Here is a 27,998-nt window from a genome sequence, read left to right on the forward strand (position 1 = left end):
ACTGCACAGCACGTGGCGAACGTCCTCCAGGAACATTTAGACCTGAAACTCGAAGAGCTTTCGGGAACCCACCTGTGACGTCCCACGGCACGGGCCCAGCGCTGCCGCCTGACACTTCGTCCCGGCAGCGGGCACGAGCACGCCGCCCGCCGGGGGCGCGCACGGAGTTACGCAGGCGCCCAGAAGAGCCCCGGGCCCCGCGCCGGAGGCGGAGCGCGGCGGGGTGGCGCATGCGCCCCTCCACTTCCCAGAACCCCGCCGGGCTGGACTGAGGCCCGTGCGGCCCGCGCGGCCCGGCTCGCCGGGCCTTCCGGGAGGCGATGCGAAGTGCAGAAACGGGTCGGTAGGAAGATCCCACGTCTCAAGGCGCGAAGAGGAGAGCCGTTTGGAAGCGCCGAGGAGCAAACGCGCCTGCCGAGCGCCCGCCGGCCCTGGCCGGCCGCGGGGCCTGCTGGGAGCGGAGTGTGGCTCCCGCCTTCGCGCGGCGGTCCGGGTCGCGCGAGACTCCGCTTCCCGGCAGGCCGCGCGCCGTGCCGCGGAGGGAGCTCCGGGGCCGCTCGTAGTGATGGCTTCGTTCGTGACGGAAGTCCTGGCGCACTCGGGCCGGCTGGAGAAGGAGGATCTGGGCACCCGCATCGGCCGACTGACGCGGCGGGTGGACGAGGTCAAGGTGAGGCCGGCGGCCGCCGGGGACGGGAGGAGGGGCGCCGGGCCCTCGCGCGACGGGCCGGGGCCAGGGCCGGGGCGGGCGGGGCGCGGGGAGGGGAGCCGGCCCCGCCCGCAGCCCTGGGGTCGGGGGTCCGCACCCGTCTCTGTGCGCGGGCCGGTGGCGCGGGGGGCCGCGCGGCGGGAATTCGCGCCCCGGGTGTTTCCGTGTTAGAAGCTGTGGGTGTTGAGCGCGCCTGCGTCCCCGAGGCTGGAGGCTCGGAGCTGGAGGCTGTGCCGAACGCCGCGGACACGCAGGCGGGGCCCTGGGCCCGGGGTCGGCGGAGCCCCGTCCCTTCGCTTGGTGGAGTGATGCTGTCACCAGCTGTCACACCCGCGTCGCTCTCGCCGCAGTGACGTGCGCGGCCGCAGGCCTGGACTCGAGCGGCGTGGGGCGCCGGGCCGTGAAGGCGCGCGTCCGAGCGCCTCCGGCACCGCCTGGTGGTACAGGGCTGCTTCCTGCGGCGGAGTTTCTCGGTCCTGTCATTGAACGCCGCGTAACGGACACTGAGTTTCCAGGTCGCGGCGCCCCTGACCCGGTTTGAGGATTTTTCACCCATCTTCTTAAAGCTGCCCTGGGCACCGGGCGCCTCCCCTGTGCTCTGGACCCTGGGTGCTTTTACCGGCCCGAATCTGTAGCCAGTTGAGAATTACTTTCTGTGCGCCGCGCAGGCCTTGGATTCTGCTCATGTCTCCATTTCTCCCTCTTTACCTGTACTATCGCCACCCATTTTTCAGGGTCCATCTCAAATGCAGTTTCCTGCATGAAAAGCGCCCCCATTTTCCTTCAGGCAGAGGTGGCCCCCTCCGGGTTTGTGTTCCTGGAGCACATGAACTCTGTTGCTGTCTTACATTCTGAATTCTCCATCCTGGTTCCTTAAGGGTATATGGTAATTTTCCTACTCAGAAGGAGTCTGTGGGCGTTCAGTGCAGAGTATTCTATCATTTGTTTGTTGACGGAAGTCAAATCAATGTAGGGGGTCTAAGATTAGGCCTTAAAATTTTATAAGCAGAAAGATAGAAATTCATTAATTGTTTGAAGTATACAGATTATGGATTTAATTTATTCATTTGCAGTCTTTTCTGTTAGATACATGATTAAAATTGGTGGCTAGAGTCTGAGCTGATACAGTTCAGTATCAGAGATTCTGGCTCCACTTTCTCCTTTCCAGCCGTGTACTCCTCTCGGGCACTGGTGGGATTTAGTGATCTTTGCTTTCTTACACCCCAATAATGTGAGGGACCCGTAAGGGTGGGAGAAATTTGTTTTTCAAAGAAACCCGTTGACTTGAAGGGAAAGTGAGTGGGTGTGGGTAACTGGCAGGAAGGCTCCAACATGGACGATTCCTTTAGGAAGACGAGCTGTTTATTTTTAATAGAGTTCCCTATTCATCTCCCTGCAGTTCTTTTATCTTCTGTTTTAGGGTGAGGTGTGCAGTATGATCAGCAAGAAGCACAGTGAATTCTTGCCTAGCATGCAGAGTGCGCAGGACCTGGTCGCCCGAGTGGATAAGCTGTCTGATGACATCGACCTCCTGAAATCCAGGATAGAGAGTGAGGTAAGAATAGTTTGTTATGTTGCGTCGGTTCATAGGGAGGCAGTTCAGCTTCCTGATTCCTCCCCAATTCAGTTCTGTACAGCTTTTCGAGACTTCGCTTTCCTTATTGGGAAATGGTATTCAAAGTACATGATTTTAGGGTAGCTTCCAACTTACAATAGAAATATTTTCCAAAACTGTAATTTAAAAAATTTATTTTTATGGTATTTTTTTAAGCTATAATAATGTCTTGCATTTAAATAGAACTTTATAAATTTTTAAGAAGTAATGTCAAGATTTTTTTGTCTGTCATAAAATAAAAACAGATGAAAGCTTAGTACTAGATCATTTGGCTTTTCCTTTTCTCTCTCCTCGTTTAAAACACTGGCGTCTCTTACAGGCCAGCGTCCTCCTGCGTCTGTAGCCGGGCTTAGCACATTCAAACTTCAGCACAGTCTTTGTCTTTGGGCTGTTCTCTGGAATTGGCTGCTTGCCAGTCGCGACCACTCCACTTGCTGTCATAAAGCCACTCTCTCTGGACATGCAGAGAATCCTTGCCCACCTGTACTGTGTTGCTTTGTGGGGCTAGTGTTTATTCTGTTGTCTTTGGAAAGTCTGGTGGGTTTTAAAGATGTTCACCACGTTTGCAAAGTGTTGTCATCACAGAAAGGCGCAAGCCAGTCTGGAAACAAAATAGCCACTTTACAATTTTAAAGTCATTTATAGTGTGTATTATCTCACCAGGGTTCTTCCCTGCAGTTTCCTTGTGGAAAAATACACATTTGAAAGGAGGCAAGATAGATTAGAGGTTTAATATCTCATCTGTTTCTGAATTACTGCCCATGACTCATTGATATCCAAAGTTAAGATGTTGAGGTATTTTCAAGGTCCTCAAGGATAGATACCAGGCCTTTTCTCTATGTGATATATACTGAAGAAGGAAAGCAAACATGTGTTTTTCAAAATTCTCTGTGAAACTTGAATCACCTGAGAGAAAACCATTAATTACCTAGAAAATCTATTTAATACCATTTCACCAATCATTTTGATTAGAGGTTTTAATAATGTGTTATTCTACAACTCTGGCACAGTTTAAAAAATGTCTTCAAAGGGTATTTGTGCTTGGGAGAGGCACATCTATTTTCTTAAGATTCACACTTGGAAGTGGTGCACATCACTTCTGCTTAAAATCCACTAGTGAGATCTTAGACACGTGATCACATATAGTCTAGGTGGGGTAGCCACGTGCTATCACTGTGGGAAATGGAAGAATGGATTTTTGTGGATGTTTTGCACATCGTTCATCCATGTACATGCGTGGAGGTTAGCCATGGAGGTGGAAGAGGTGGCCTAGAGAGCATTGAGCAGGGGTTCTCAGCCTCTGCGTCGTTGGTCTGTGGCCCTGGGTAGTGCCAGCTTGTCGGGGGCTGTCCTGACATTGCAGGGCACTTGACAGCATCCCTCGCGTCTGCCCACTAGATGCCAGTAGAACTCTGTCGTTGGTCTCCAGATATCCCCGAATGTCCCAAATGAGAGCGGGCCAAAGGAATAGTTGGCTTTGGAGAGCCACAGGTTAGAGTGAGAAGAGGACCAGGCACCAGGCAGCACAGAATATCAGTGCGTATGAAGTGGTCAGAGGGGAGAATGAGGCTCCCAAAAGAACACGAATGGCCAGAGAACTAGGAAGAAACATTTTCAGTGGAGGATGGTGCCGTGGGACCAGGGAAGGGAAAGCAGGTGTGCTGAGAGCGAGACTCTGCTGCTGTGCTTTGGGTTGGCAGCGGCGTGTTCCTGGCACCGGCTGTTCTAGCATAGTGTTGGTGAGATGGTGGTGGTGGTAGAAACCAGATCCCTGAGAGTTACAGGGCGAGTGGGAGGTGAGGAAGGAAGGACAGTGAGCGTGGGTCACTCCTGCCAGGAGCCTGTGGGGGAGGAGAGAGAGAAGGTGGCTGCTGAGAAGAGGGTAGTTGCTGAGGTGAAGGGACTGTTTTCTCGAAGATGGGAGACGTTCTGAAACGTTTAAGTCTGATGGTGGGAGTGTTGCTCTAGTAAGTATTCAGTTAGTGTATATTTCATGAAGAATGAATTAGAGTGAGGTGAAAGTTGTAGAAAGGAAATAATTGATGGTGTGAAGTCCCTGAAAAGGTGGGACAGAATGGGAGGTGGATTCTGAGTCATAAAAGCATTCCGACAGAGCCATCCATGGTGGATGGGTTATCACCTGGCAGTGGGGAGGCCCTTCTAGAAGTGCAGGGGGATGCGCTCTGATGAAAAATCCCTGCTGAAGTTAAGAATAGATGGTAACCCAAGGCTGTTACGTTGGGAATGGGTATTGCTGCATAGGACAATTGTTTGGGTTAAGTGGATCACGTAAGATCTCTTCCTGTTACATTTTGTGATTTATGTTCCAATCTTAACTGGCACTTAAACTTCAACATTATCACACTCATCTAGTGAAGCTATTGGTCAGCTGTACATGTTTCATTTCTCAGGTGTAGTGTAGCCTAAAAGCACTTGTCTTTGCTGTGTGACCAGGTCCGGCAGGATCTTCGTGTATCAACTGCTGAGTTTACAGACTTGAAGCGACAGTTGGAAAGAGACTCAGTCGTCCTGAGTTTGCTTAAACAGCTCCAAGAGGTCAGTAGCTAGTGTTCGGGAGGTGAAGACGTTTTCTTTTTTTTTTTTTTCAGTTGGTCTTATTGTTAAATGGGTATACCTGAATCTTTGGTGTATTTTCATACTTTAAGAGCAGACAAGCAGACAGACTTGACATAGTAGGATGTGTAACATAAAATACCTAAAAGCTGTACTTCTTTTTGCAGTTTTCTACTGCTATTGAAGAATATAACTGTGCATTAACAGAGAAGGAGTATGTCGCTGCAGCTCGGTGTCTGGAAAAGGTATTAATGCTTCTCCCAGGCACGAGCAGTCGGTGCTGTTCTTGTTGTTCGTAAACTCTGTTTTCTGTGTGTCATTGTACAAGTATATTCTAATTGTCCTGAGTCCAGATGGAACGTTCAACAGTGATTCCATTTTACTGACAGGCACAGAAAGGCTTGATGTTATTAAAATCCAGAAAATGCTTTGATTTAAAAATGTTGAAATCTCTCAGCATGGAGCTCACGATACAGAAACAGAATATACTCTATCACCTTGGAGAAGAGTGGCAGAAGCTGATTGTATGGAAGCTCCCACCATCAAAAGGTGCTGCTGGCCTCAGGTGGACTGCTTTGCTTAATCTGCCTGAACTAATTAGGCCTCTGAATGTGTTCTGAATATTTTATATTGGTGGGTGAGAAAGTTTCATTTGTTAATCTCCCAAGTCTACATTTAGTTTCTTATTAAGCAAAAGGCTTATTAGGACCGACACATTTGGGTCCCTAAATCGTCCTCACTCCACTTCTCTGTGTCTCTCTGTGTGCCCCTGACAAGGAAGGAGCAGGGACGGGATAAACGATAGGATGGGCGGGAGCCTCGTGGTGGGGGTATGCTGGGGGAGGTGGTAGCAGTTTACAACTGACTGTTCCACGTCTCCACCGCGTTTCAGGATGTATGCATTCCCAACAGCCCTGATCCCAGGAACTGTCTTGACTAGCAGGTTTAAAGAAGCTATTCAACCTGCCCCCCTCTTGCAGAGGAAAGAACATAGGTGGGGGAGGGGGTCAGTGGGACTGGTTTGGCGCAATTTTTTTCAGTCTTTCTGGAAAAAATGGTGATAGACTCATGAGATGGGGATCCTTTGCAAGATGAAGAAAAGGATACTCTGGCTCTCGCTGTGACTTTTGCTACTTGGCCCTCAGCCCTCCTGCCCACTGCTGGGTGTGAGTCTTCTTTAAGGCCTGTTTACACAAAGTACGACCTATGAGGCTGTATGTAAAGGACATGCCATGACACTTGTATGTTTTCCAATATTCAGTCTTGAAATTTAGTCTGTTTCAGGAGAACCTTTCAGTCCCCCTGCCTCCTTTCTATCCAGTTTGGCTTCCAAATACAGTATATACATATGTGTGTGCATGGACACGCACATACACACATTTCAGGTATTTTGAAGGAAGTAATCTGGAATGTCTTAAATTCTGTTTCCAAGTAGACTATAAAATTTAGAGAAGGTGGCAGGTGTGTTAATTTGTTGTAATACACCCTTCTGGTTAAACTTGTTAGGCAAGCTAGTCTATTTGGTAAGAAAGAACCTAGAAGAGCAGATCTTAAGTGAAGCTAGGACGTCACTTCTCATTCCTGCCTTCTCTCAATACATATTTAATAAGTACTTTTTAATATATAGGCACATCATCTTACTTTGTATTTAATGTGAGACTTTGGGTATGCCAGAAACAGTCATTCCCCTCTTAAAGTGATGCCAGGGACACGTATGTCGTGATTACTGTCTGGTTGCATTAGAAGGATATTGTGATAAAGCCACATACCTAGAGAGGATAGACTCTGAGGAATAGAAGTGGGAACATCTTGTATTGCTGATTTTTTTTACCTTTTCCTTAGATACCAGCAACTTGGAATCTTGCCTACAAACAGAACTTCACTTATGCACTGAACAGTCTCAGAAAGAAGAGAAGACCCCTGTGCCCCCAGTCAGCTCTGTCCTGTTGGCATTTTTTATCCTTGGGGAGCTACATACGAAGCTTAAGTCATTTGGTACGGTGTTCCGCTGTATGTAATGTACACAAAAATCTCAGATGGTCCAGTGTAAGGAGTGACTGGAGAGGTCATACAGTAATACTCTGGGTAATATCAGTGACGGATCCTAGAGTTTTGCCTCACTGTTCATCAAATGAAATTATCATAAATACTGCCCTTCTCATTAAGGGCTTGGGTCCTTTTTTCCTTTTTTTTTTTTTTTTTTTTAACTGTATGCTGCTATTTATTTGGTGTTTTTGAATAATCACAAAAATCTAGCTGGTCTGGGAAACTTGAGTTGGGCAACCTGCAGCACACGGTGTGTAAGTCCTGGTACATGTGTTTTTGTCGTTAGGCTCAAAGATTTTATTTTGACATGCTTGCTTTTAAAAGTTCCTCGTAGTGGTTTCTGATGTGTGTTCATGTAATTCTTCAGGCCAAATGCTGCTGAAGTATATCCTCAGGCCCCTGGCTTCTTGTGCGTCCCTCTGTGCTGTGGTAGAAAGCCAGTCTAACACCGTTACCATTAGTTTTGAATCTGTGATGTCTGACTTGGAGCATCCATCGCCATCTGACGTTTTTGCAAAAATCAAGCTGGTACTGGAAGTGCTGCAGAAACAGCTCCTAGGTATGTGCTTTTGTATCTTGGAAAAGTTGGTGTTGTTTTTAAAAGTCAGCATTACCTTAAAGTAGGTAAAAATGTCCGCAAGTTGAATGAACAGCCGATTGGAGGCGGGTGAGTCGTGCTGTGGGAACAGAGCGGCTGCCGGCTCACTTCTTGCTCTGGTTTGCATTCCTTCTCTGCCCTCTGTTGACGAGCAGAGTGATCGGTGCTACCTAGACTATGTATTTATAATATGTAGTTGAATTCTTAATAACTTTTTTATTGGACTGAGTAACATCACATTTTGGGCTTTTGCTTTAATTATAAGAAAAGCAGAAATGAACCAAGTGCTATTTTACATATTTTAGTGGGAAAAATCTAGGTTTAACACAGGAAATGAATTACATGCCGCCTCATTTAATTCATTTCCTGTTGGTTTATCTTCATATATTCTCACTTGAAATACCCAGTTGCTGTATTGCTTGAATCATTTTTGGTTGTCGTACTGTTAAAAATTAAGTTTGTCCCAGTGTTTGTTTTCATACTGTTCTTAGTTTTTACTTGCGTATTTGACTTAGCTTGCTTGTGCTTTTCTCGGTTCTCTCATTGGGAGGTCAGATCAAGCATTCTTGATGTGGGGAAAGTGAAAACAATGCTGCTGTTGTTAGTACGCCTACCTGGCAGCCTACGAGTTTATATAAAATAATTTACATGTAAAGCTTGGAAATTTTTCTAGTTTTAACAACAGAGAAGGAAAAGAAAGTCTTAAGACTTAGGTCAACTACAGAAATCCAAGGTAGTTTTTCTTCTTCCATTACCAAAATGCCCATTTTGTAAATTAAATCTTTAGGGTGGTTTAAAAGAATTGTTCAGAATGTATTGTTGCATGCTGTCTGCTTTAATGATGTCCTACTGTGTGGAGCTTTGTCGAACAAGCCTGATTGACTTTACACATGCTGGACTCGAAGATTCTTCACAGTAGCTGCTACTATTTCCCTATCACCTTATCATTATTAATATAAACATCCTTTTTTTTTTTTTAATAACGTAGTTTCAGGTTCCCCTGTCCTTACTGCTTCTGTGAATAAAATATTCCATTTCTTCTGTAGTTCTCCTGTTGAAGTATGGTGTTAAACAGAACACAGTATTCTAGGGATAGTTGGAACCTGTTAGAATAGTATGGGGGCATTCATGTCTGCCTTCTCAGTTCTGCTTCTGTCAGTATAGCCAAAGCTTTCATGTATTACAGGTAACCTATTGAGCTCAATGTAAATGAAAATCCTATGTCATACTCAGTACAAACTGCTGTGCTCCCATGATTTTTTGGAGTTAAATTTTACTTGGTACAGTTTTGCAGTGTGTTTACTGTCCTTTCTAATTCATTGTCCGTATGCTTACTTGATGACAGAATTTTCATATAGTTTAATCTGAATCGGTGATGATACTACTGCGTGGGATAGGGCCAGAGTCAGAGAGGGCTCTGGGGAGTTGCGTATGAACCTCTTTCCAGGTCACGGACCTCATGACGTCAGTCAGTCGTACGCCTGTCTCACTGGTACGTTTCTCGGGCCTGGGGGCCTCCGCACAGAAGGCAGCTCATGTGGTGTTGCCAGGGGCTCCTCTGATCTCTTCACGAGTTTTAGGCTTTAGTTTCTCCTTTACTGTTTGTTCCAAGCTCATTGTCTTTGGCAAAGGGGAGAATGACAAGCAGGAGTTTAGGAATTCTGAGTTCTCTCTGAAAGCATTCACTCCCTTCATCTTCTCCATCTAAATGTAATCTGAAAATGATATTTTAAGTCCTTAGTTCTTTTTAAAATCCTCTACTTTGGATTTCAGTCATTCTGAAGCTTCATAAATGCTTTTCCCCTTTTAGGTTTGTCTTTGGTTATATGCTCTTCTTTTGACCTTTTACATACGTATTTGTTCTCCCATGTTTTCTTTATTATTAAGCATCATTATACCAAAAACAAAGGAGCTTTTAAAAGAGTAGAAAGAAAATTGTTTTGGAAAAAATTTAGCAGAATATTTAAAAAGTTTTAACATGTTTGTAACCTTCAAACCAAGATTTCAGCTTCTAGGAATCTGCCCTAAAGACGTAATCTTAAGTATACAAAGCCAGTTAATTTATTACAAGGATGTTCATCAAAATGTTATTTATAATACTGAAATACTGAAAGGTAATGAAATCTGGAAGAATAGGGAAATGATTAAGTAAAAAGTCATCAAGTGTTCTATTAAAGGATTAAAAACTTTATTAAAATCAATCATCAGGTGGGAATGCACACTATCATTAATATTCTTTGACATGGGTTGTGGTGAATGTAAAAAAGATACAGTAAAATAAGTATGAATATTAAAATAGAAGAAATTACCTTTACTTGTAAGTGGTATAATTGTATACCTAAAAAACCAAAAGACTCTACTAAAACTTTTATAATTAATCAGTTTACTAAGTTGTCTAGTTACAATATAAATATTAAAAAATTGGTGCCTTCTCTAAATTAGTAATAATTATAAGTTAAAATATAAAGGTATTTATAATGACAATAAAATCTATACAGTTCTTGAAGATAAATTTAGTAAGAAAGGAGAGGACATACATAAGGAAAACCATAAAATTTACGGGGAAATGATGTAAAACCTGAATAAAAGGGAAGTTATCTTGGATTAGAAGATAGTCTCTCAGAATTGTTAGTTTGTTCCAAAATAACACATGAAGTTGATATATTTCCAATCACAGTCATTTTCTATTTTCAGAATGGACTAATTACTCCAAAGCTTACATTAAAAATTTATTTGTGAGAATTGCTAATGATTTAAAGAAAAACTCGTGGGAGGATTTATAATTAAAACTATGTTCTTTGTACAAGAGACCAGTAGAATGAAAAAGAGTCAGAAGTAGAGTCAAGAGTAAATGAAAACTTAGTTTTATCAAAGTCACATCTCAGAGGGACAGATGTTCATATGGGTGTAAGGGAGGAAGAGTACAAACCAGACCCTTAATACTGGTCACACGGGCACAGAGAAGGGGCTTGTGGGTACGGAGAGGGAGAACTTGGCTGTTTCTCTCCACACGCTAGAGGCTTGGGGCTCGTCATACACGCACATTTTGCTCTGGCCATGAGTGATTTTCTAGGAAGTATAAACTACTAAAATTTATCAAGAAGCAGAAACTCTGAATATACAAATAATTGTAGAAGAAATTTGAAGGGTTGTTCCAGACTTGCCACTAAAAAGTCCACCGTCAGCATAGAAGGTTTATGGCTGAATTCTGTGCATTCTTCAGATACAGATGATCCCTTTGTAAATTGAGGCTCTTTAGAAACTGATTTTAGAAATAGTCAACAGAAAATGATGAATATGTGCCCTACTTAATTTTTTAAAAACCAGCATACACTTAATACCAAAGTGTAATAATGATAGCTTATATTACAGAGAAAACATGTCAAACGATTTTCCCTTTGGCTTATAAATGCAAGCATTTACAAAAAATACTAATTAAATCCAGCATTACCTTTAAAAAAAAATGCATTGTGACTGAGGATTTGTTCTAGGAGTGCAAAGGTGGTTTGGCATAAGAAAGCAACCAACTAGTTTATTATGTCAGCATATTAAAAGGGGCTATGCCATTAGACATGGAAGATAGTATGACAAATTCTTTATCTTTTCCTTGTTAAAAATTAAGTGAAACAGGAATAGAGTATATTCTGATAGTATGGTGAAATTTTCATAGTGTGATTTTAGGAAAGAAGAAAAGTATGCACAGTGGTTTATACAGTGATCATACCTGTGTATTACACCTGACTTCTGACTTTCCTTTTCTGGTATGCATGTGCATACCCATTCAGCAAATCTTTATTCAGCAAGGGACACCGTACCTGCTGCTTAGCACTGCTTGACTAGGATGGCACTTGGATTTAGGTGCTGTGGTCTAGGTCAGCAGTGGCTAATAGCAGTAAAATGTGAGCCTTCTAATATAAGGTGAAGTCTTCTAGTAGCCACATTTAAAGAAGTCAAAGGAAACATGTAAACTTGTGTTTACTGATATATTTTATTTAGCCCAATATGGCCAAAATATTATTTCAACATATAATCAATGTAAAATTATTAATAAGGTGTTTTACCTTCTTTTATTTATGCAAACTGTTCCAAATTTGGTGCATATTTTACACTTACAGCACATCTCAGTTTAGATGCGAATTTTCCCTAGAAATACTGGTTATGTATTTAAATATTATAAAATTTACAGTTGAAAAAGTAGGTTCCATATCTGTGTTGTTCCAAACATACTGAAAAGATTCCCAGTAACTGTTGAGTAACAAAACATAATTTTCCTTCAATACTGTCATCTACATCACCAGATTTGTTTCATCCCTCTAAAGAGAATTAATTTGAAGCAAAAGCGTATCAGTTTCAAAATTATGACTAAATTAAGTAAAGTCACTACCCATGTATCAATATTATTAACATGAAATTCAAAGTGGTATTGGGTAAGTTTTTTAGAAGTTGTAAATTTATCACTATCAACAAAGCATTCTCAAATTATTTGGTATTTTGGCAGCCAGTTCACATTAGTGATTAGAATACAGGTCTTCTGCATAGTTTTGTTAGAAAAACGGTAAAGTTATTACTGATTTGTATTAATGGAAAGGTTTAATTTCAGTTACAAATTTTTGCATGTGTCTAGCTAGGACACAAATAGGCTTTTCTTTGCCTTAAAGCTTCACATGTAGCTAGTTCATATGCAGTATGATATCAGTAAGAAAACAAAATACATTGCCATTTTGTATCTCTGATTATTGAATATTTGGCAAGCATTCAAGAAAATCTTGAAGATAACAGTGCAGTACGTCTTTGTAAAACTCTTCCAGACTCAACTAATGAGCATTGGAAAAGAGTGTAAGATCATTGTACTTACTGCCCTGTTTCTTTCAACAGTTCCCTAAACCAGTGATAATGTGTGTTGTTTGCATGTGAACAAGTTTAACAACTGCATTCATGAGAGTTTTCATAGAGTCCATTTCAGAAAAAAGCTAAACGCATACATGTATCATGAAGTGGGGTGAAGCAGTAAGGGACTCATTAGTCTCCTGTTTTAAAATTACAGATTTGCACTTTTTTACCTAACGTAGCATTGGTACTGTCTCTTGTGATAGAATTTTCTATATCTAGCTGAAATTCTTTTTGTCATATGATCTTAACAATTTTAATTTATAAGATTAAAACATTATACTGCAAGTTTGATATTGTAGACTGAATTAACAATTTGTTAATTTGAAACTCGTTTTAAACAAAACCACTTAAAATATCTGAACCTAAAGAAAAGTACTTGTAGTAATTCAGAAGCTGAGTCAATTGGTCTTTGATTAGATACTCAGAGACCTAGCAGTCTCTGAACAATATCCCCCTTATAATGGCTTAATTGAAGGGCTTTTACATTTTTAAAAATGTATTTTTCTCAGTTTTCTAAAAATATTTCCACAACACAAATAATACTTTTTTTTGCATGTCTCTATCAAAAATGTTTTGTGTGTGTGCAAGAATCCAAGTCATTTTCTAGCTGACCAAAGTTGCAGGCTTAGATACTGTTAAAATCGCATTTTTGGTTGGATGTTTAGTTGTGATTTCAGGTGACTAATTTTGTCAATTCTTTTTGAGAAGAAACTTAAAAATTCCCAATTTATTTGCTGAAAAACATTTCTTTATATTGTTTATTATCTAGAACAAGCAGGTTTTTTTGTTTTGCTTTTTCTTAAGCATATTACAGCTGCCATTCGGTGTGAAATTTGTGATCTATTTTCTTCCAAGTCTCTCTTTTTCCCTTTACTGTTCAGTGGTTCTACTAGCTTCTGCATCGTCACTGGATTTTGCCTGAATAAGTGTACCTTGTCCATAATTACTTTCTTAAGCTAGAAGAGCAATTACATCATAATTAAAATAAGGATTTAATTTCAACTACCTTTTATAATTCATATAGGTATCATTGTAGCTTGTGCTTTTGCATAAAATACTCAAACACGTTATAGTGTTTTATGTTGGTGCACAGGGAAGAAAAGTCCTTCCAGTGGAATGAATCTGTCTGTTCACACCAGCTAGATTGGTAACGTGTATGTGAGGCACTAGAAATCGTGTATGTGTGTGACTAGAGTTCTGTAGTATGTAACATAGTACCTACTCTGTGTGGTGATTAAAATGAAATGTGGTCTTACTGAAACAACTAAGTTTTGTTTAACAGAAACACATTTTATACTACCTTTTTTTTTAGTTTATAATTTTTATTAAAAGTACACTTTTCTCCAGTGTGACATCTGGTGGAACTGTAGTATGCTGTCAAAATCAGGAAATTGACTGGTACCTTGACAGAACCTATTCAGATTTCACCAGGTTTACCTGTGCTCATTTGTGAGCATGTATAGTTCTGTGCAGTTCTATATGTATATTTTTGTAACTGCCACCACCACCAAGATACAGAACTGTTCTGTCACCCCAAGGTTCCTTTGTGCTACCCTTTTATAACCGCATGCCCTTGTGTCCATTTTTAAACTTAAATTAAAATTAACTGGAATTTTAATAAATTCGGCTCTTTGTCACACCAGCCACATTTTAAGTGCTCAGTAGCCAGGTGTGGCTGGTGGCTATCATTGCGTAGTGCAAGCCTACGTTTTAAATACTGTGAGGTCTCTCAAGGCTCTGGACAATATAGACATTCTTTCAACATTCTTAACCCCTGAGGTCTTCCGTGGTGAATCAGAACTTGGTTCAAAATAGCTGGTCCCACTTGGGGTTCCTCTTCCCTCTGCATTGCTCACTGATTCTTAACTAGTATTTAATCAGTAGTATATTCTAAATATAACTCCCTCAAAATGTCTGGTGAAAAAACAAAGATGCGCTGTAGAAGAGGTATTGCAGTGTTGTGTTTGCTGGACTGGGCATCACAGCGCAAGTGTTGCTGATCGCTGTGTAATGCAGAGGCCTGACACCTTCCTGTTAACAGAGTACAGGCAGGGGGACAGTGCAGGGACTCACCTGAGCGGTGGGAGCCAAATGGTATGTCATGGTTTGCCCAACACAGTCGGGTGGAGGGGGCTGTAAAATCTGTGCTGTTTTCTTCCCCGTGGTCATAAAATTAAGGAATTCTAGGAAACTAGGAAACTTGAGAATAATCTATACTGAAAGTTTCTTGCCTAAAACTTTTTCTTTTGAATTCAGATCTGCCTCTTGATGATGCTGACCTAGAAACTGAAAAAACACCCAAGATCATACTGGCTGGGATGCTGGGTGACATCATCTGGGAGGACTTGTCCGAGTGCCTCGTTAAAAACTGCTTGGTTCATTCTATCCCAGCGAACAGCAGCGACTTGCAGCAGTACGAGGAGGTGAGAGGGCCGCGCGGGAGCGCTCGACGCCGGGCTGCTGCTGCCGCTCTTGCTTTCCTCGGAGCTTTTTGCTCCTGAAAATAATTACTAATAAGGAGTGGAAGCAAATTCCTTATAACTTCTTTCTCTCCCAGCTTCCTACTTTTTGATTGGGAAGTATGTTTTCTCATTAAATATATTTTAAGTGAGGTACTTTTATAGTTGTATCAGCCGTGGTAGCGACTATGTGGCACTTACTTTTCTGTTGCTTTTTAGTGTTAACTTGAACACTAAAATAAGGATATTTGTTTTAAAGATCTTTGTACCTTTACTGAGTAGAGTCAGGAATTTCTGTTGAAGGTACTATTCCTAATGAATTTTAGGCTGGAAAAATATATAATATTTTTATATCTAATAATTGATGGTCTGTTCTGAAACTTAAATGACCAGCCGGTCCTTGTTCTTTTCTGTATGTTGGATTGAAATTTTAATGTTGAAGTGGAATATTTGTATATGATTCCTTTTTTCCTTTTTTGTTTCTCAGATCATACAGTCCACTGAAGAATTTGAAAATGCCCTAAAAGAGATGAAGTTTTTAAAAGGAGATACTACTAACTTGCTGAAATATGCCCGTAACATCAATTCTCATTTTGCTAACAAGAAGTGTCAGGATGTGATTGTAGCAGCCAGAAACTTAATGACCTCTGAAATTCACAACACTGTGAAGGTATTGGGGTTATAGTATGTTGCAGTTGTGCTTAGGAGGAAGCTCGTTTTTGAGATGACTACCACAGGGTGGAAGAGAGCAGGACAGTTGCTGAGCTCATTGAGGGGAGTTGCTAATCTAACCATTAGCTTTCTCACCTTTGAAATGGTCCTAATACCTACGTCTTTCATAGGGTATTGTGAGGTCCAGATGAGTTAATACACATGAAAGCACTGCGTAAACTGGGAAAAGCCATGTAAACATAATAGATTACTATTGTTGGGCTTAGACAGGGTGTCAGCCTGTAGACTTTCCTCACCTTCGTTACTTGTGTTTTTAGTACAATTTTGTGTCAGGGGTGATTGGCTTTGTTATGTCCGAGGATTATATGCCACTGTGAAAACATTTACTTCACCTGTTAGGCTAGAAGATGCACTGGTTTTGAAGTTCAAATAATAAAAAAGGTGAATCTGTGTATGTACGTAAGATAAACAATTGCTTGCAAAACAAGTGACCTAATTAGTTTGCACTGAGAGCAAGTTATTCCTTTGACTGCAGATGATTCTGTGTATTCTCTGTTTTTCCTCAGGTCTTGCATATGTAAAATAGTACTTGGTGAATGTAAGGGATTGCTTAGATTAAAGCAAAGCAGAGAGCAAGGTAATTCTTAAGGCAGAAGTCCTCAGCCCCAGCTCCCCCATCACCTCTGCTGGGGGGGATGGAGACGAGCCCCTTTCCCTGTACCCTGTCTTCCGCATCCTCCATTTTCCTTGGGGGTGCCCTGTTACTGTGTCCATGGCAGCAAAACATTTAATTACCCATTTTAGGCAACACATATGAGGTAATTTTGGGTGGTTAAGGGGCTGAAATCTGCTCAGTGCCAGGAAGTGTGCTTTGGGTTTCTTGTTTTTATATAAATACCACGTGGTTATGTAACTCTTCTGCACAAAATCTGGTGGCTTCCCACCTCATTTAGGAAAAGACCCAGTAGCTTTCCAGAGGCCTCCTAGGCACCCCATTGCCCCCCTTCCTCCGTCTCCTGTTGCAGGCTTCTGCAGCCGCTGCGCAGGCACCCCGGACTCCTGCCATTGCCTGAGTCGGCGAGGCCCCCTTGGTCGCAGCACTGCGAACTTCTTACTCCCTTTGCTTGGAACCTTGTTGCCACAGGCCTGCTTCCGTTCCTGAGCGCTCCTTTTTAAGTTGTGACCTCTGTTTCCTGTACTCTTACCATGTATTTTCCTCCATATCGCTGATCATCAGTAAACATATATAAATTTTTTGTTTCTCCCTCTCTAGAAAATAAGGTTCATGAAAGCAAGGTGTTTTGTTTTTTTTAATTTTCCTACACTCTTTTGTTTACTGTATATCTCCAGCACCAAGAAGATGCCAAGTACACAATACTGTGTGCTCGGTGCTCAGGACACATCCAGTCAGTGAATCAGTATACGTACCCCTTAGCTCCTTGATGTGAATAGGATTGTCACTGGATTGCTCGGTGATCTGGGCTAAATTTTTTACCCTTATTGGATTTCTTGTCCTCTTCTGTAATATGACAGAGTCGAGCTAGATAATCTCTGAGCTCCCTACTCAGCTAGTTCTGACATTCTATGAAATGCGTTTTCCTGATACCCGTACCCAGCTTCCCCTGGATCAGGGTTCCTCAACGGGGTGGGGCACTGTGAACATCTGGGGCCAGGTAATTTTTTGCTGAGGGGGCCATCCTGTAAGATGTTTAGTAGCACCTCTAACTTCTGCCCACCAGATGCCAGTAGCACCTCTCCCAGGTGGGGCACTAGCAGTGTCTCCAGACACCGCCAAACGTCCCCCAGAGGGCAGACTTGTCCCTGCTTGAGGACTGCGGCTCTAGGTCCTGACCTGGCCCTTTCCCTTGGCCTTGAGGCCCTGGGGTCAGGCCTTCTGAACTGCCCAGCTTTGCCAAGCTCCTCTTCACTTTTCTAAAGACCATTTTAAACTCAATTGCTTTTCATGGTCTTCATCTAAATGATCTCTAAAACAATTCCATCTGTGTCCCCACTATTTTTCCTTAAGATACAAAGTTGTGTTTTGCTATTGTTTGTTTTTTGTGTTTTCATTTTGACCTGACAAGTTTCCATTTTTGAGCTTACATTCTTCAGTCTTAGGGTCCCTGACCCTCATTGTGGAGTCACTTTTTTGAGTCATGTGTATTCTGGGTCCACTATCTTTCAGACAAACAGCATTTTAAAAATCATCTGTATAATACTATTTTTTCTTCTACATATGTAACCTTAGCCATAAATTTGATTGTTGGCACCCTGACATTTGTACTCTGATTTAAACTGTAACTACCCTGTGAAGTGGATACTATCTCATCATTTTACAGATCAAGAAGGCAAGTCTGATGACTTAAGCATTTTTATTAAACTGAGACCTTCTATCAGAAATTTTCTGTAGTGGTCCAGTATGTACCTAACAGAGGTGTTGCTCATGCAGTGGAACCTGCTGCTTCCATCTACTTAATGGCCTTTTTTTACCCCCTCTGGTATGTTTGAGAAGCAAGGTTTGAAAACCGTCACCGCAGTGCAGACTCTGAGAAAACAACTTTGTTTAAATGACTTTGTTAGAAGTCAGGGCAAAAAATACCACTGATGTTTCCAGACTAGCAGTCTTATATTCTTTTAGTCAGTCTTGACCAAATCTGAGAATTTTCATTCTATATAAAATGTTAGGGAGGCTTTTTTGGTTTTGGTTTGGAGTTTTGTTTTGTCTTTTAAGGGGAGGCTGTGCTGACTTGAGAGTTACTTCTGTAAGCCAACCCATGGCCCTGGTGTGGAATAGTCTGTTGAACAGCAGTGGAACACAGTATCGTAGTGGTGTGCAGGAGTCTGATAGTCTGGTTTGAGAGGATGATCTTTGAAGGCCTTTCATTTACCTGAAATCTTGGAACAGGTTCTGCTTTGCCAGGCTCACCGAGGGTAAGGACGCGCAGAATCGGGAGCGCTGCACGGTGGGGGTGGCTTTCTCTCCCGGCAGCTCTCACCCAGGCCTGGGCAGCAGTCACAGGACTGCCGTGCTTACTCACATCTCTTAATCACTCTTCAATCTTTTAATTACCACAGCTTTGTGGCAATGCAAGGAGCCAGTATCTTATTCCTCACTGTGTGCTTAGCTTTGAATTGTGCAGAGGACAGTGCCTTTTCTGTTTGTGTGTTTGAATGTCAGATTGCTCCTGATGCCCAGATACGTGTGCCGGACTTGCCCAGTGCTGACCAGGGTGACAAGCTACAAGTACAGAAAATGTGCACAGCTCAGTACAGCGAAGTCGTGGATTTAGAGCCCGGAAGTACACTGGACCAGCATTCCTTTTCTCTGCCCGCGTGCCGCGTCAGTGAGTCTGTGAAGCAGTTAATGGAACTTGCCTATCAGACTTTATCGGAGGCAACAGCCAGCAGCGATCAGTGGTGAGAGCTCCGGGCCGTCTGCAGATGGCGGTGGCCTGGTTAAGCGCATGTCTGTGCTGGACACTTACTAAGAATTAGCTGGGCTTCTTTGGGTCTTTTTACCCCCCCAGAAAAACAGTGCAGCACACAGATACATATTGATAATTAACTTTTATTCATACTAACATACACATCTTACAGCGAAGTATAAAAATAGAAGCATGTAATGGCTGAATGGATTTCTTTGACGTTAAAAAATTGTAATCACTTTAACAAAAAGCTTTTTAATTTTTGTTTTGTTTTTACTTTTTATTTGAGTTGAATAATACTACATGAGAACGCATGTGGAAGGAACTCAGGAAACCACTGGGAATGATTAATAAATGCTCAGGTGTTTATTATTACTGGTGGCAGTGAGAATAGTGGTAGTCAAACCACCTGCTCCAGCCTGCTCTGGCCCTTTAGCTTAATACTCATTCTTACTTTTGAAATCCAGGCCCTGATTAATTTTAAATGTTTAATATTTAAACATTTAATAATTTTAAGTGTTTATTTTTAAAGCAATAATTGTTGGACAGCCAAAAGTAGAAGGAAAAGAATGGGGTGCCCCAAAGATCTGATTTCACCCTTTTAAGGGCACCTCAAACTCTGTTCTACTCCGTCTTGTCCTGAATCTGTTTGCTTGATAAGCTCCTCCCCTGCTCCTAGACTGAACCAGGGAGAGCGTGACAGGCGGTGGCCTAAGCTGATTGTAGAACATGTTTGCAGAAAGCCTCTTCAGCTTGCGTCTGTGTAGCAGTTTGAATGCCTGTCCTCGTAGTGGGAACCACTTTGGCTGGGGCTTGACCTAGACGGCATCTTCAGGTGGCCTTCCAGAGTTCAAGTTTTTATCTCCACCTGCAAACAAATCTATTTTATTCTGCTCTAGGGAGAACATGTTTACCAAGATAGTTCTGTGACTTCAATGAATCATTATATTCATAAGTCCATCTAGTTTTAAACATTAAGTAGGAAGAAAAATACATGTCAAAAGAAGTATGTGGAAAAAAAAAAGTATGTGCTCCTTTGGCAAAATCAATATGGGAGTAACTTTCTTCACAAGGCATTCACCTGAAATATACGAGGCCAGAGTTAGAGATGCTAGGCAGTATTTCCTAAAGATTTTGAGAGCACAGCATCAGACAATATTTTTATACACTGAGTGTCTAAAGACAAGTTTTCCCCTTTTAATGAGACATACAACACCACAACCAGACTGAGAACTCACTTCCCCACTGTCAGACCTCAAACAGCAACACATACAGCAAAAATAAAACGAACTAAATTAGTATCAGTAATCAAGTAGCAATAGTGTTCTGCAGTATAGTAACCATGATTTACCTCTGAATAGTTAGAAATGGGTATAAGTGGAATTCCTGTGTCTCACTCAGGACACAGTGGAAGAGACTGTCACGCAGAAGTGGCCGCACAGACTTTGCGTTCACTCTCGGTTTGTTTTCATGATAGTCGGTAGGTGTTCAGAGGCGAGATGTAAACGACGAAAGAGATGGAGGTTCCGTTCTGTCCTAGAAATGATTGGTCTGGCATCGGAGTTAAGGGAAAAGGTGAAAGCTGAGTCAGGCTGGTGCTAAAGAGCCAGCTGAGTGCCTCCCAGTGCCTTGCCCTGCAGAGTGTGCCAGTGGTGAGTGGCGTGGGCCTGAGGGCAAGGCCGCCTTGCTGCTGAAGGGCCTCTGGGTATGGGCAGGGCGCCCACGGGTAAATGGGGAAGGAGCGTCGGCTCGGTGCCTCTGTTACAGCTACGAGGAGATGCAGGTTTGTAAAGCTGAAGTCTAGTTGGCAGATACTGCTCGAGACTGTTCCCATCCAGAATAACGGTATTTTCAGCAGTGCCAAGACTCCTACCCTATCCAGTTGTAGTTTGAGTCAATGACTCCTAAGGGACACTCAGTGTGAAGGTTTTTCTCATTGCCAATAGACCTTATGCATTTCTGTTGAAACTGTGTTTTCCTTCTAGTGCTGTTCAGCTTTTCTACTCAGTGAGGAATATCTTCCATTTGTTCCATGATGTTGTGCCAACATATCACAGGTAAGTGCCGCTGTCTGGCTTCTGTGTAATGTTATCTAAGATGTTTATAAGTCAGGTGAAAGCCAGCCATTTTATATCCCCACCAAAGATACTTTGGTCACTAAAATTCACAATTAAATGCAATAAACCATTAAAAAACATGTTTAAAGGGCATAGGTGATTTACTAATGAATTAGGGCTCTGCAGTCTTGGAATGTAGTGGGGGATGCAAATTTAAAAGCTGAAAAGGACTTTGCCCTTTTGTTCTGATGCTTGGTATTTTCAGATCTGCTTCACTTGGTTGCAGAACAGAAGGGCCATGACACCATGTTGCTGCCTAGCACCCATGCCACCCTCTATCTTGGCACCCATGGCTGTGCAGACACGGCGCCACAAGAGATTCATTCCTGCTCAACTCTTGTGTCTGATCAGCCACTTTTCTTAGTGTCTCTGACTGTAGTTACTTAATGTCTTAGACTTGAAAAGTTTCTTTTAATAATTTGAAATTCTGAGCTTCCAGGAATTCTGCTTTACAAATAAGTGTTTTGGATGCCTTTTATGAATGTTTTTAATCATACATCAGCATAGCTGTTCCACAGCCAAGGACTGTGGATTCCAAGAAAAAAATCAGCTTTTTATTTGTAGTAATTTTTAGTTCCTATTTTTGAACATTTGAGATGTTTTTAAGTAGGCCCATCTATTGTTTTTGTTATAAAAGAGCTTTTTGTGAACCTTATTTTTATTTATATTCTCTTTGCTGTGGTTTATGATTATTTCACTTACCACTTAAGTTAGGTAAAAGAGAAAACATCTTTGGGTCAGCAAACAGCCGTATCCCTGGAGATTCAGAGACAGTCAGCTTAGGCATTTCTATGGTTTAGGAACATTTTTCACATGGGTCTCAGCTTTGGCAGTATTTTGGAATTATGTATGGAGCTTTAAGAATGTCTATTTGCCTTGGAGGTTCTGACTTACAGGTCTGGTGTAAGACCCAGGCACCTGTATGCTTCTAAAACCCTACAGGTGATTTTGATTTGAAGCAGGAATGAGGACACCCGTCTTGGAGTGTCAGTTTCTCACCTTTGAATCCTAGCTTGACAGTGAGTTACGCAGCCAGGAAGTGTTAATTGAATGACTGCTTGTGACTGTGTAGCAGAAACATAAGATAGGCTCTCTTCCCAAGTTGGGTGGATAGAATATACGTGTGGAGGAATTAGAGCAGTGGTTTGCAATCCTGGATAAAAATATTACCTGGGAAGATTTTCAAATGTAAATGTCCTGGGTTCACTCAAAGATTGTGATTTAATTTGTTTAGGTGAAGTCTAAACATCTTTATTTTTTTAAATTTCCCAAGTACCTCTAACCTGTAGCCAGTTTTGAAAATGAGTGAACTAGAAAGTAAATGCTTCATTATATAAATGAAATGGGAATTTGGAGAATGGGGAAGTAAATCTGTATTTCCACACACTTCACCAGTGTTAAATTTCAAGGGAATTATTCTGTAAGCTCTCCCAGGTCCCTAGTACAAAGAGTTGACTCAGGTAAACGTCTTGATTCCCTTACTCTTCCTTTTAATCCCTGGGATAGTATTACTAGGTAAGGTCACATCCAGGTGTAATGACCTCTCCAGGTGGGATGGCAGTGACCAGGCGGTCCCTGTCACAGCGTCTGCACAGCAGACCGTCACTAAAGCCCAGAGGCACATGAGAAGAGTTTAACATTTCACTGATCTCTGCCACAGTACCAGGTGGTTTCTCTCTTTGCTGCCCCTTCTGCTTGCCTAGGGAGAACCTCCAGAAACTGCCCCAGTTGGCTGCCGTTCACCACAACAACTGCATGTATATCGCTCACCACCTGCTGACCCTAGGCCATCAGTTTAGCCTGCGTCTCGCTCCCGTTCTTTGCGCTGGCGCTGCTACTTTCGTGGACCTCGTACCTGGCTTCAGGAGACTCGGTAACTGACACCTTAAGTGTAAGAAAACATGTGTTTCGCAGCTTCTCAGCGTAGTGTCTGTAGTTTGGGAATGAGGTGGTCAGAAATTAGGTGGTGGTCCTGAGCTCTGTTGGACGGAGGGAGGACATTTCATTTGCAGGTGTTTGCAGTTATTGGTAGTGATGCGGTCTTTGTGGAGGCACTGTTTTCATGACATGACTCCATGGTACATTAGTGTCCAGACTGCTTGGCTGGTGTGCAGTGAGGTCGCCACGTAGTAGCAGCTCTGTCACGCGGTGACACCTCCTAAGGTCTGCCCTGCGACGGCTCTGCCGGCACTGTCGCTGGGAGCTCCCTCATGGGCCTGTTCTGCAGACTCCAGGGCAGCTCCCCTTCTGTCTCCTTAGCTTTACTAGGATCGTTAAAAATCGAAGGAAATGCGGGGTGAAGCAGGGTGTTTACTATGGTGGTAGCCTGAGAAAAGCAGACTGACTCACTGAGCTCGGCCTTCGGGTGGTGTGGAGAAATCCGCCTCTGCTTCTGTGCAAGGGGCTTCCCTCGCCTGCCTCCGGACAAACTCTTAGGAAACACGTTGTCCTGAGGGGGTTTGGAGGGACTGGCTGATGGATCAGAATTGGGTTTCGGTGGCCTTAGGGCAGCTTTGTGCTGCTGCCTAGCAGGCAGTTGTTCTGAAATCAGCAGGACAGACACACGTTCCAGGCTGTATGTCCTTGTGCATGCTGGTTCTGCGCTGTGTGACTGCACAGCTTGTGGGGCTCTCTCCTGTTTTCCCATCGCAGGGACCGAGTGTTTCTTAGCCCAGCTGCGGGCACAGAAAGGAGAGCTTCTGGAAAGATTGTCAAGTGCTGGGAACTTTGCAAACATGGATGATGAAGAGAACTACTCTGCAGCAAACAAAGCAGTCCGGCAGGTGGGGACCGTCATAGCCCTGGGCGCCTACACTGTCCTTGGCCACGTCCCCCTTACGTTTCTGCCGAGAACACGGGGCGGGCACAGCCCCTTTGGAAGTCGGATGCCCTTCACAGCCCTCTTTTGACCTTCATCCCCACCCACCAGTCTGGCTTGAAGCTCTCTCTCCTGCAGCCAGAAGTGCTGCCAGTTGTGAGCCGGTCTGCCGTAGCGCGCGGCTGCCCGGGGCCTGGGCGTGGGGGTCTGAAGGCCCCCTTTCATCTTCCTGCCTCTTGTGCCTGTGTGTTACCTTTCACAGCAGTTCGCCCATCGCCACAGTGAGTCTGCTTCCCATCTAGCAGGGATATCGCTGAGGTCGAATGTCCCTTCACCTCGCCTTTACGTGACACTTTTTCTCCCAAACACATGCAAATGATAAATATAAATCTGGAAAAGTGGAGTTGCAAGAACCCTGTACCGTGTAAATAGCTCTGTTCTTCTGACAGGTGCTGCACCAACTCAGGAGACTCGGAGTCGTGTGGCAGGATGTCTTGCCAGTGAATATATACTGCAAGGCCCTGGGCACTCTGCTCAGTACAGCGATTTCTGAGATCATAGGCAGAGTCACTGCCCTCGAGGTAACGCCAGACTTGACGCGCAGGTTGTGCCCCGCATTGTGCCTTCGCTAAGAGAGTGTTGTTGATGTGTCATTTATGTCACCACAGGTGGTAGGAGAAATTGTTCATGTTTTTGTCTAACGTGTCACACTGTTAATTTGAAATTCTGTCTTGGTTCTGTTTTGCGGAGACTTGCTGGCTTCTGTCTGTCCTGCCTGTATCAGAAAGTAGGGCCCCACCGCTCTGCCCGGCCCCTGTGTAATCACGAGGAGGACGGGGACCTGGGTATCGTGAGGTGTGAAGTCGTGTGTTTGTTTAATTCCCAAGTGAACTAAGTAATTGAGCAAAGAGAAGTGCAGGCCCCACAGAGAGAGTGTGTGACTCTCAAGGCCGTTGCCTGGGCTCTGCCGCCTGATGCTTTCAGAGCGCAAATGGGCTAAACTCTTGTTCGTGATGACATCCCTTGCTTTGCAGCAATCCGAGCCGCGTTACCCTGGAGAAATGGGCTCTTCCCTGTAGGCAGACTGAGTTACTGACATCTGTTGAGACATGTTTCGTGTTGTCCTAGCTTTCAGAGTATTGTCAGAGCTGATGAAGCTGGTGGCTTGTGAGTGTGCTGGGGAACGTCTGCTGTCACTGGCTTCCTGGACAGCATGCACCAGAGATCTGCCCTTTTCCCACCACTGAGCTGGCCCAACTCTACTGTTGTGTTCCCTTTGTGCAAAACCAGGACATCTCTACTAAAGATGGCGATCGACTGTACTCCTTATGCAAAACAGTGATGGATGAAGGGCCGCTCGTGTTTGTACCTCTAGCTGAAGAGAGCAGAAACAGGAAGTACCAAGAGGAGGTTGCAGTCTATGTGCCGAAGTGGATGCCGTTCCAGGAACTGCTGCTGCTGCTGAGAGCCGGCCTGCGAGAGATCGGGGACCGGTGGGTGTGGGGGTGGCGCCTGGGCAGCGCAGCCGGGGGCTGGGAGTGGGGCCTGCCTGATGACGGTGTGGTAGCAAATTCCTCATGCTTTATGGCATAAAGACTTCTGATTTACATTTTTTTGGTCCTGAACACGTCATTTCGGCAGGTTGTACAGATGGTCTGCATAGCACAGCTTTCTGACACCTGGATAGAAATTGTTGCCCATTTTAACCAACAGTGGGTGCATTTTCAGATTGGTTTTGCTCTGTTAACAGAGAAGTGGCTTTTATTTGTATGGACTCTTCAGCATCAAACCATTCTTCTGTTGACCAGCAGCTTCTCGGCAGGGAGTACAGAAGTTTTAGAGAGAAGCGCCTTACGCGCAGACAGGGTTCATCTTTCTTCGGTGTAGTGGGTGACGTTTGCTCTCAACACCAGCAGTGACCGTGTGCTGTGTCATATTGTACTAGCGTGTGCCCGTCGTTGGCGCTGCGCAAACAGGATAGCTGGGTGACTATCGGGAGTATGCGCACCCTGCCTAGGGAGCTCTGAATAGGCCTCAAACAGCTCCTCATGTGTCTGCTGCAGCTTGCCCGTCCTAGGCGTGTCTGCGTTGTCCTCAGCAAATACTGTCTGTTCTAAAGCAGTGTGAATGAGAGTTCTACCTGAAAAAAAGCACTTGAGAGTGTTTCTAAGTTTGATTTGTTATCTCCAAGTCTTTGGTGAGTCTCAGGATGTCTTTAGGTAATACTCCAAAGGCAGCAGCTGGTAATTTTTCTTGGCTGGTAAGGAGCCCTCTTCCAGCCTAGGAACCATCATTCATTCCTTGTTTGGAGGAACTTTGCAGTACTGGGGTATCAGACCTTTTTTTTCTGCCTGGTAAGATGATTTTTCTCCCAGTGATTGCAGTAAATACAAGGATAATGAGAAAGTTTTCTACCAAAGAAGCTACATTCTAGTCGTGTAGTTTAAACAACTTAAACTTGTAAAATATACATAGGAGGGAGCATAGTATATGTAACATAGAGTCACAGTTTAAGGAAAAAAAGATGTTACTGTACCTAGTACCTAACTGCAGAAAAATACTTGCGGTGCCTGTGAAGGCCTCCGTGCACCCCTTTCCAAATGCTACCCAGCAGAGGTGACCCCTGTCTTGAGCCTCGTGTCATTTATTCCTCACCTTTAGTGTCACCGTGTGTGCACATATCCCTGAACAGTGTTTTAAGTATAAACTTGCTCGTGTTTGGACTTTCTGTAAGTGGGATCTTCTATGACTTGCCCTTGTTGAATATCATGTTTTTGAGATTCATTCATGACAGTATGTGTAGCTGTGGTTTGTTTTCACTGCTGTGTCATATTCCGTTACACAAATATTTCATAGTTTATCTTGTTGCTTCACATTTTCACCAGTGTTTGGTATTATCAGACTTCAAAGTTTTTGCTGATCTAGTAGGTGTGAAATGGTAGCTTGTCATTTTAATTTACATTTCCCTAAAGTCTAATGATAGCATCTTACTGATCATTCTTTTTCTTCTGTTATAAATGCCTGTTCATGTATTTTGCCCTTTATTCCACTGGGTTATTTGTGATTTCATTATTGATTCAAAGGAGTGCTCTATGTATTTTTATGCCAGTCCTTTGTTAGTTAACATCTGTCGCCTGTGGTTCACTTCAAAGTACTTGCAGATCCCCAGACTATATGGCCATACGAAGATGTGGTCATAATTGTTAAGTTCAAACAGGGCTTAGTGAGTATAGAGTAAGGGAAAACAGTCTTACCCTCCAAACGTGGTCTTTTCACCTGTCTGCTGACACCAGAGTGCAGCCAGCAAGCAGAAGAGGTCAGGAGGTTGAGTGGCAGATCTGGAAAGAGGGGAAGGACGCCAGGCTTTGTTTTATTTCCATTTAAAACAAGTGTTTGGGATCGAATAAGCAATTTTTAAGTCTTGTTTATCCTTCAAGGACATAATAGGAAATAGAATTTTGTCTTTTATTTTGTAGGTGGGCTAATGGAAAAGGACCCTTGGCAGCTGCGTTCTCTTCCAACGAAGTGAAAGCTTTAATTCGTGCCTTGTTCCAGAACACAGAAAGAAGGGCAGCTGTGCTCGCTAAGATTAAATAGCTCCGCATTCCTAAGACAACGTGTCGTGCTCATGTGGGTTCCTTTCTTGGCGTGGTCACACCTTTAAAGACCCTGGAGTCCCCTTTTGGCTTTGGCGAGCCATTGTATCATAAAAGTTTGCTCTCTCCTGAGAACGCCTTACCTCCGCCTGCAAGGAGGTTTTGTTGGCCTGGATCTAAAGATGAGCTGTCAAGTGAAGCACCCCAGTTTGTTGACCTTCTAGTCACCCTACCTTGCCTAGAAGCTGTGGGGCAGCGTGGTTTCACTGCTTCCCCGGGCCCTCTGGGAGCCCTACCCGTCATGAACAAGGCCCTGGCCTCGGGTCAAGGAGTCTGGGGGATCCGGCAGACAGGGTTTGGAGCTTGTGAGCAAATGGATCTATTTTGGGGGATAGAAGAACCATATTTAGCCTTGCATGAATTAAGGAGACTTCCTTGAATATTTCTTTCCAATAAATAGTTTTTTCAGAGTTAAGGGT

The 27,998-nt window shown here is 43.4% G+C and overlaps 1 protein-coding gene across 3 annotated transcripts; it reads left to right on the forward strand.

The window, feature by feature from the left end:
* Positions 1–257: 257 nt before the first annotated feature.
* On the forward strand, positions 258–27,989 carry ZW10 (zw10 kinetochore protein). Of its 3 annotated transcripts, none has more exons than XM_073239768.1 (16): positions 258–670; positions 2,130–2,264; positions 4,779–4,880; positions 5,066–5,143; positions 5,288–5,447; positions 6,741–6,893; positions 7,312–7,503; positions 14,689–14,855; positions 15,379–15,561; positions 18,760–18,980; positions 20,974–21,045; positions 22,809–22,978; positions 23,758–23,888; positions 24,373–24,504; positions 25,214–25,416; positions 27,400–27,989. In XM_073239768.1, the coding sequence occupies exons 1-16, from the start codon at positions 566–568 to the stop codon at positions 27,518–27,520; spliced, it is 2,325 nt and encodes a 774-aa protein (XP_073095869.1). In that variant the 5' UTR covers positions 258–565; the 3' UTR covers positions 27,521–27,989. The 3 variants fall into 3 exon arrangements, with proteins under 3 accessions (XP_073095869.1, XP_073095868.1, XP_073095870.1); XM_073239767.1 differs by having other exon boundaries at positions 263–670; positions 18,742–18,980; XM_073239769.1 differs by having other exon boundaries at positions 445–670; positions 2,109–2,264; positions 18,742–18,980.
* Positions 27,990–27,998: the final 9 nt, after the last annotated feature.

Source organism: Manis javanica, chromosome 6, assembly GCF_040802235.1.
Source record: "Manis javanica isolate MJ-LG chromosome 6, MJ_LKY, whole genome shotgun sequence".
NCBI lineage: Eukaryota > Metazoa > Chordata > Mammalia > Pholidota > Manidae > Manis > Manis javanica.

Coding starts and splice junctions, on each gene's coding strand:
- ZW10 (XM_073239767.1), top strand. CDS start 566: ATGGCTTCGTTCGTGACGGAAGTCCTGGCGCACTCGGGCCGGCTGGAG. Junction 6,894..7,311: donor TACGAAGCTTAAGTCATTTG/GTACGGTGTTCC, acceptor GTAATTCTTCAG/GCCAAATGCTGCTGAAGTAT. Junction 25,417..27,399: donor CTGCGAGAGATCGGGGACCG/GTGGGTGTGGGG, acceptor TTTATTTTGTAG/GTGGGCTAATGGAAAAGGAC.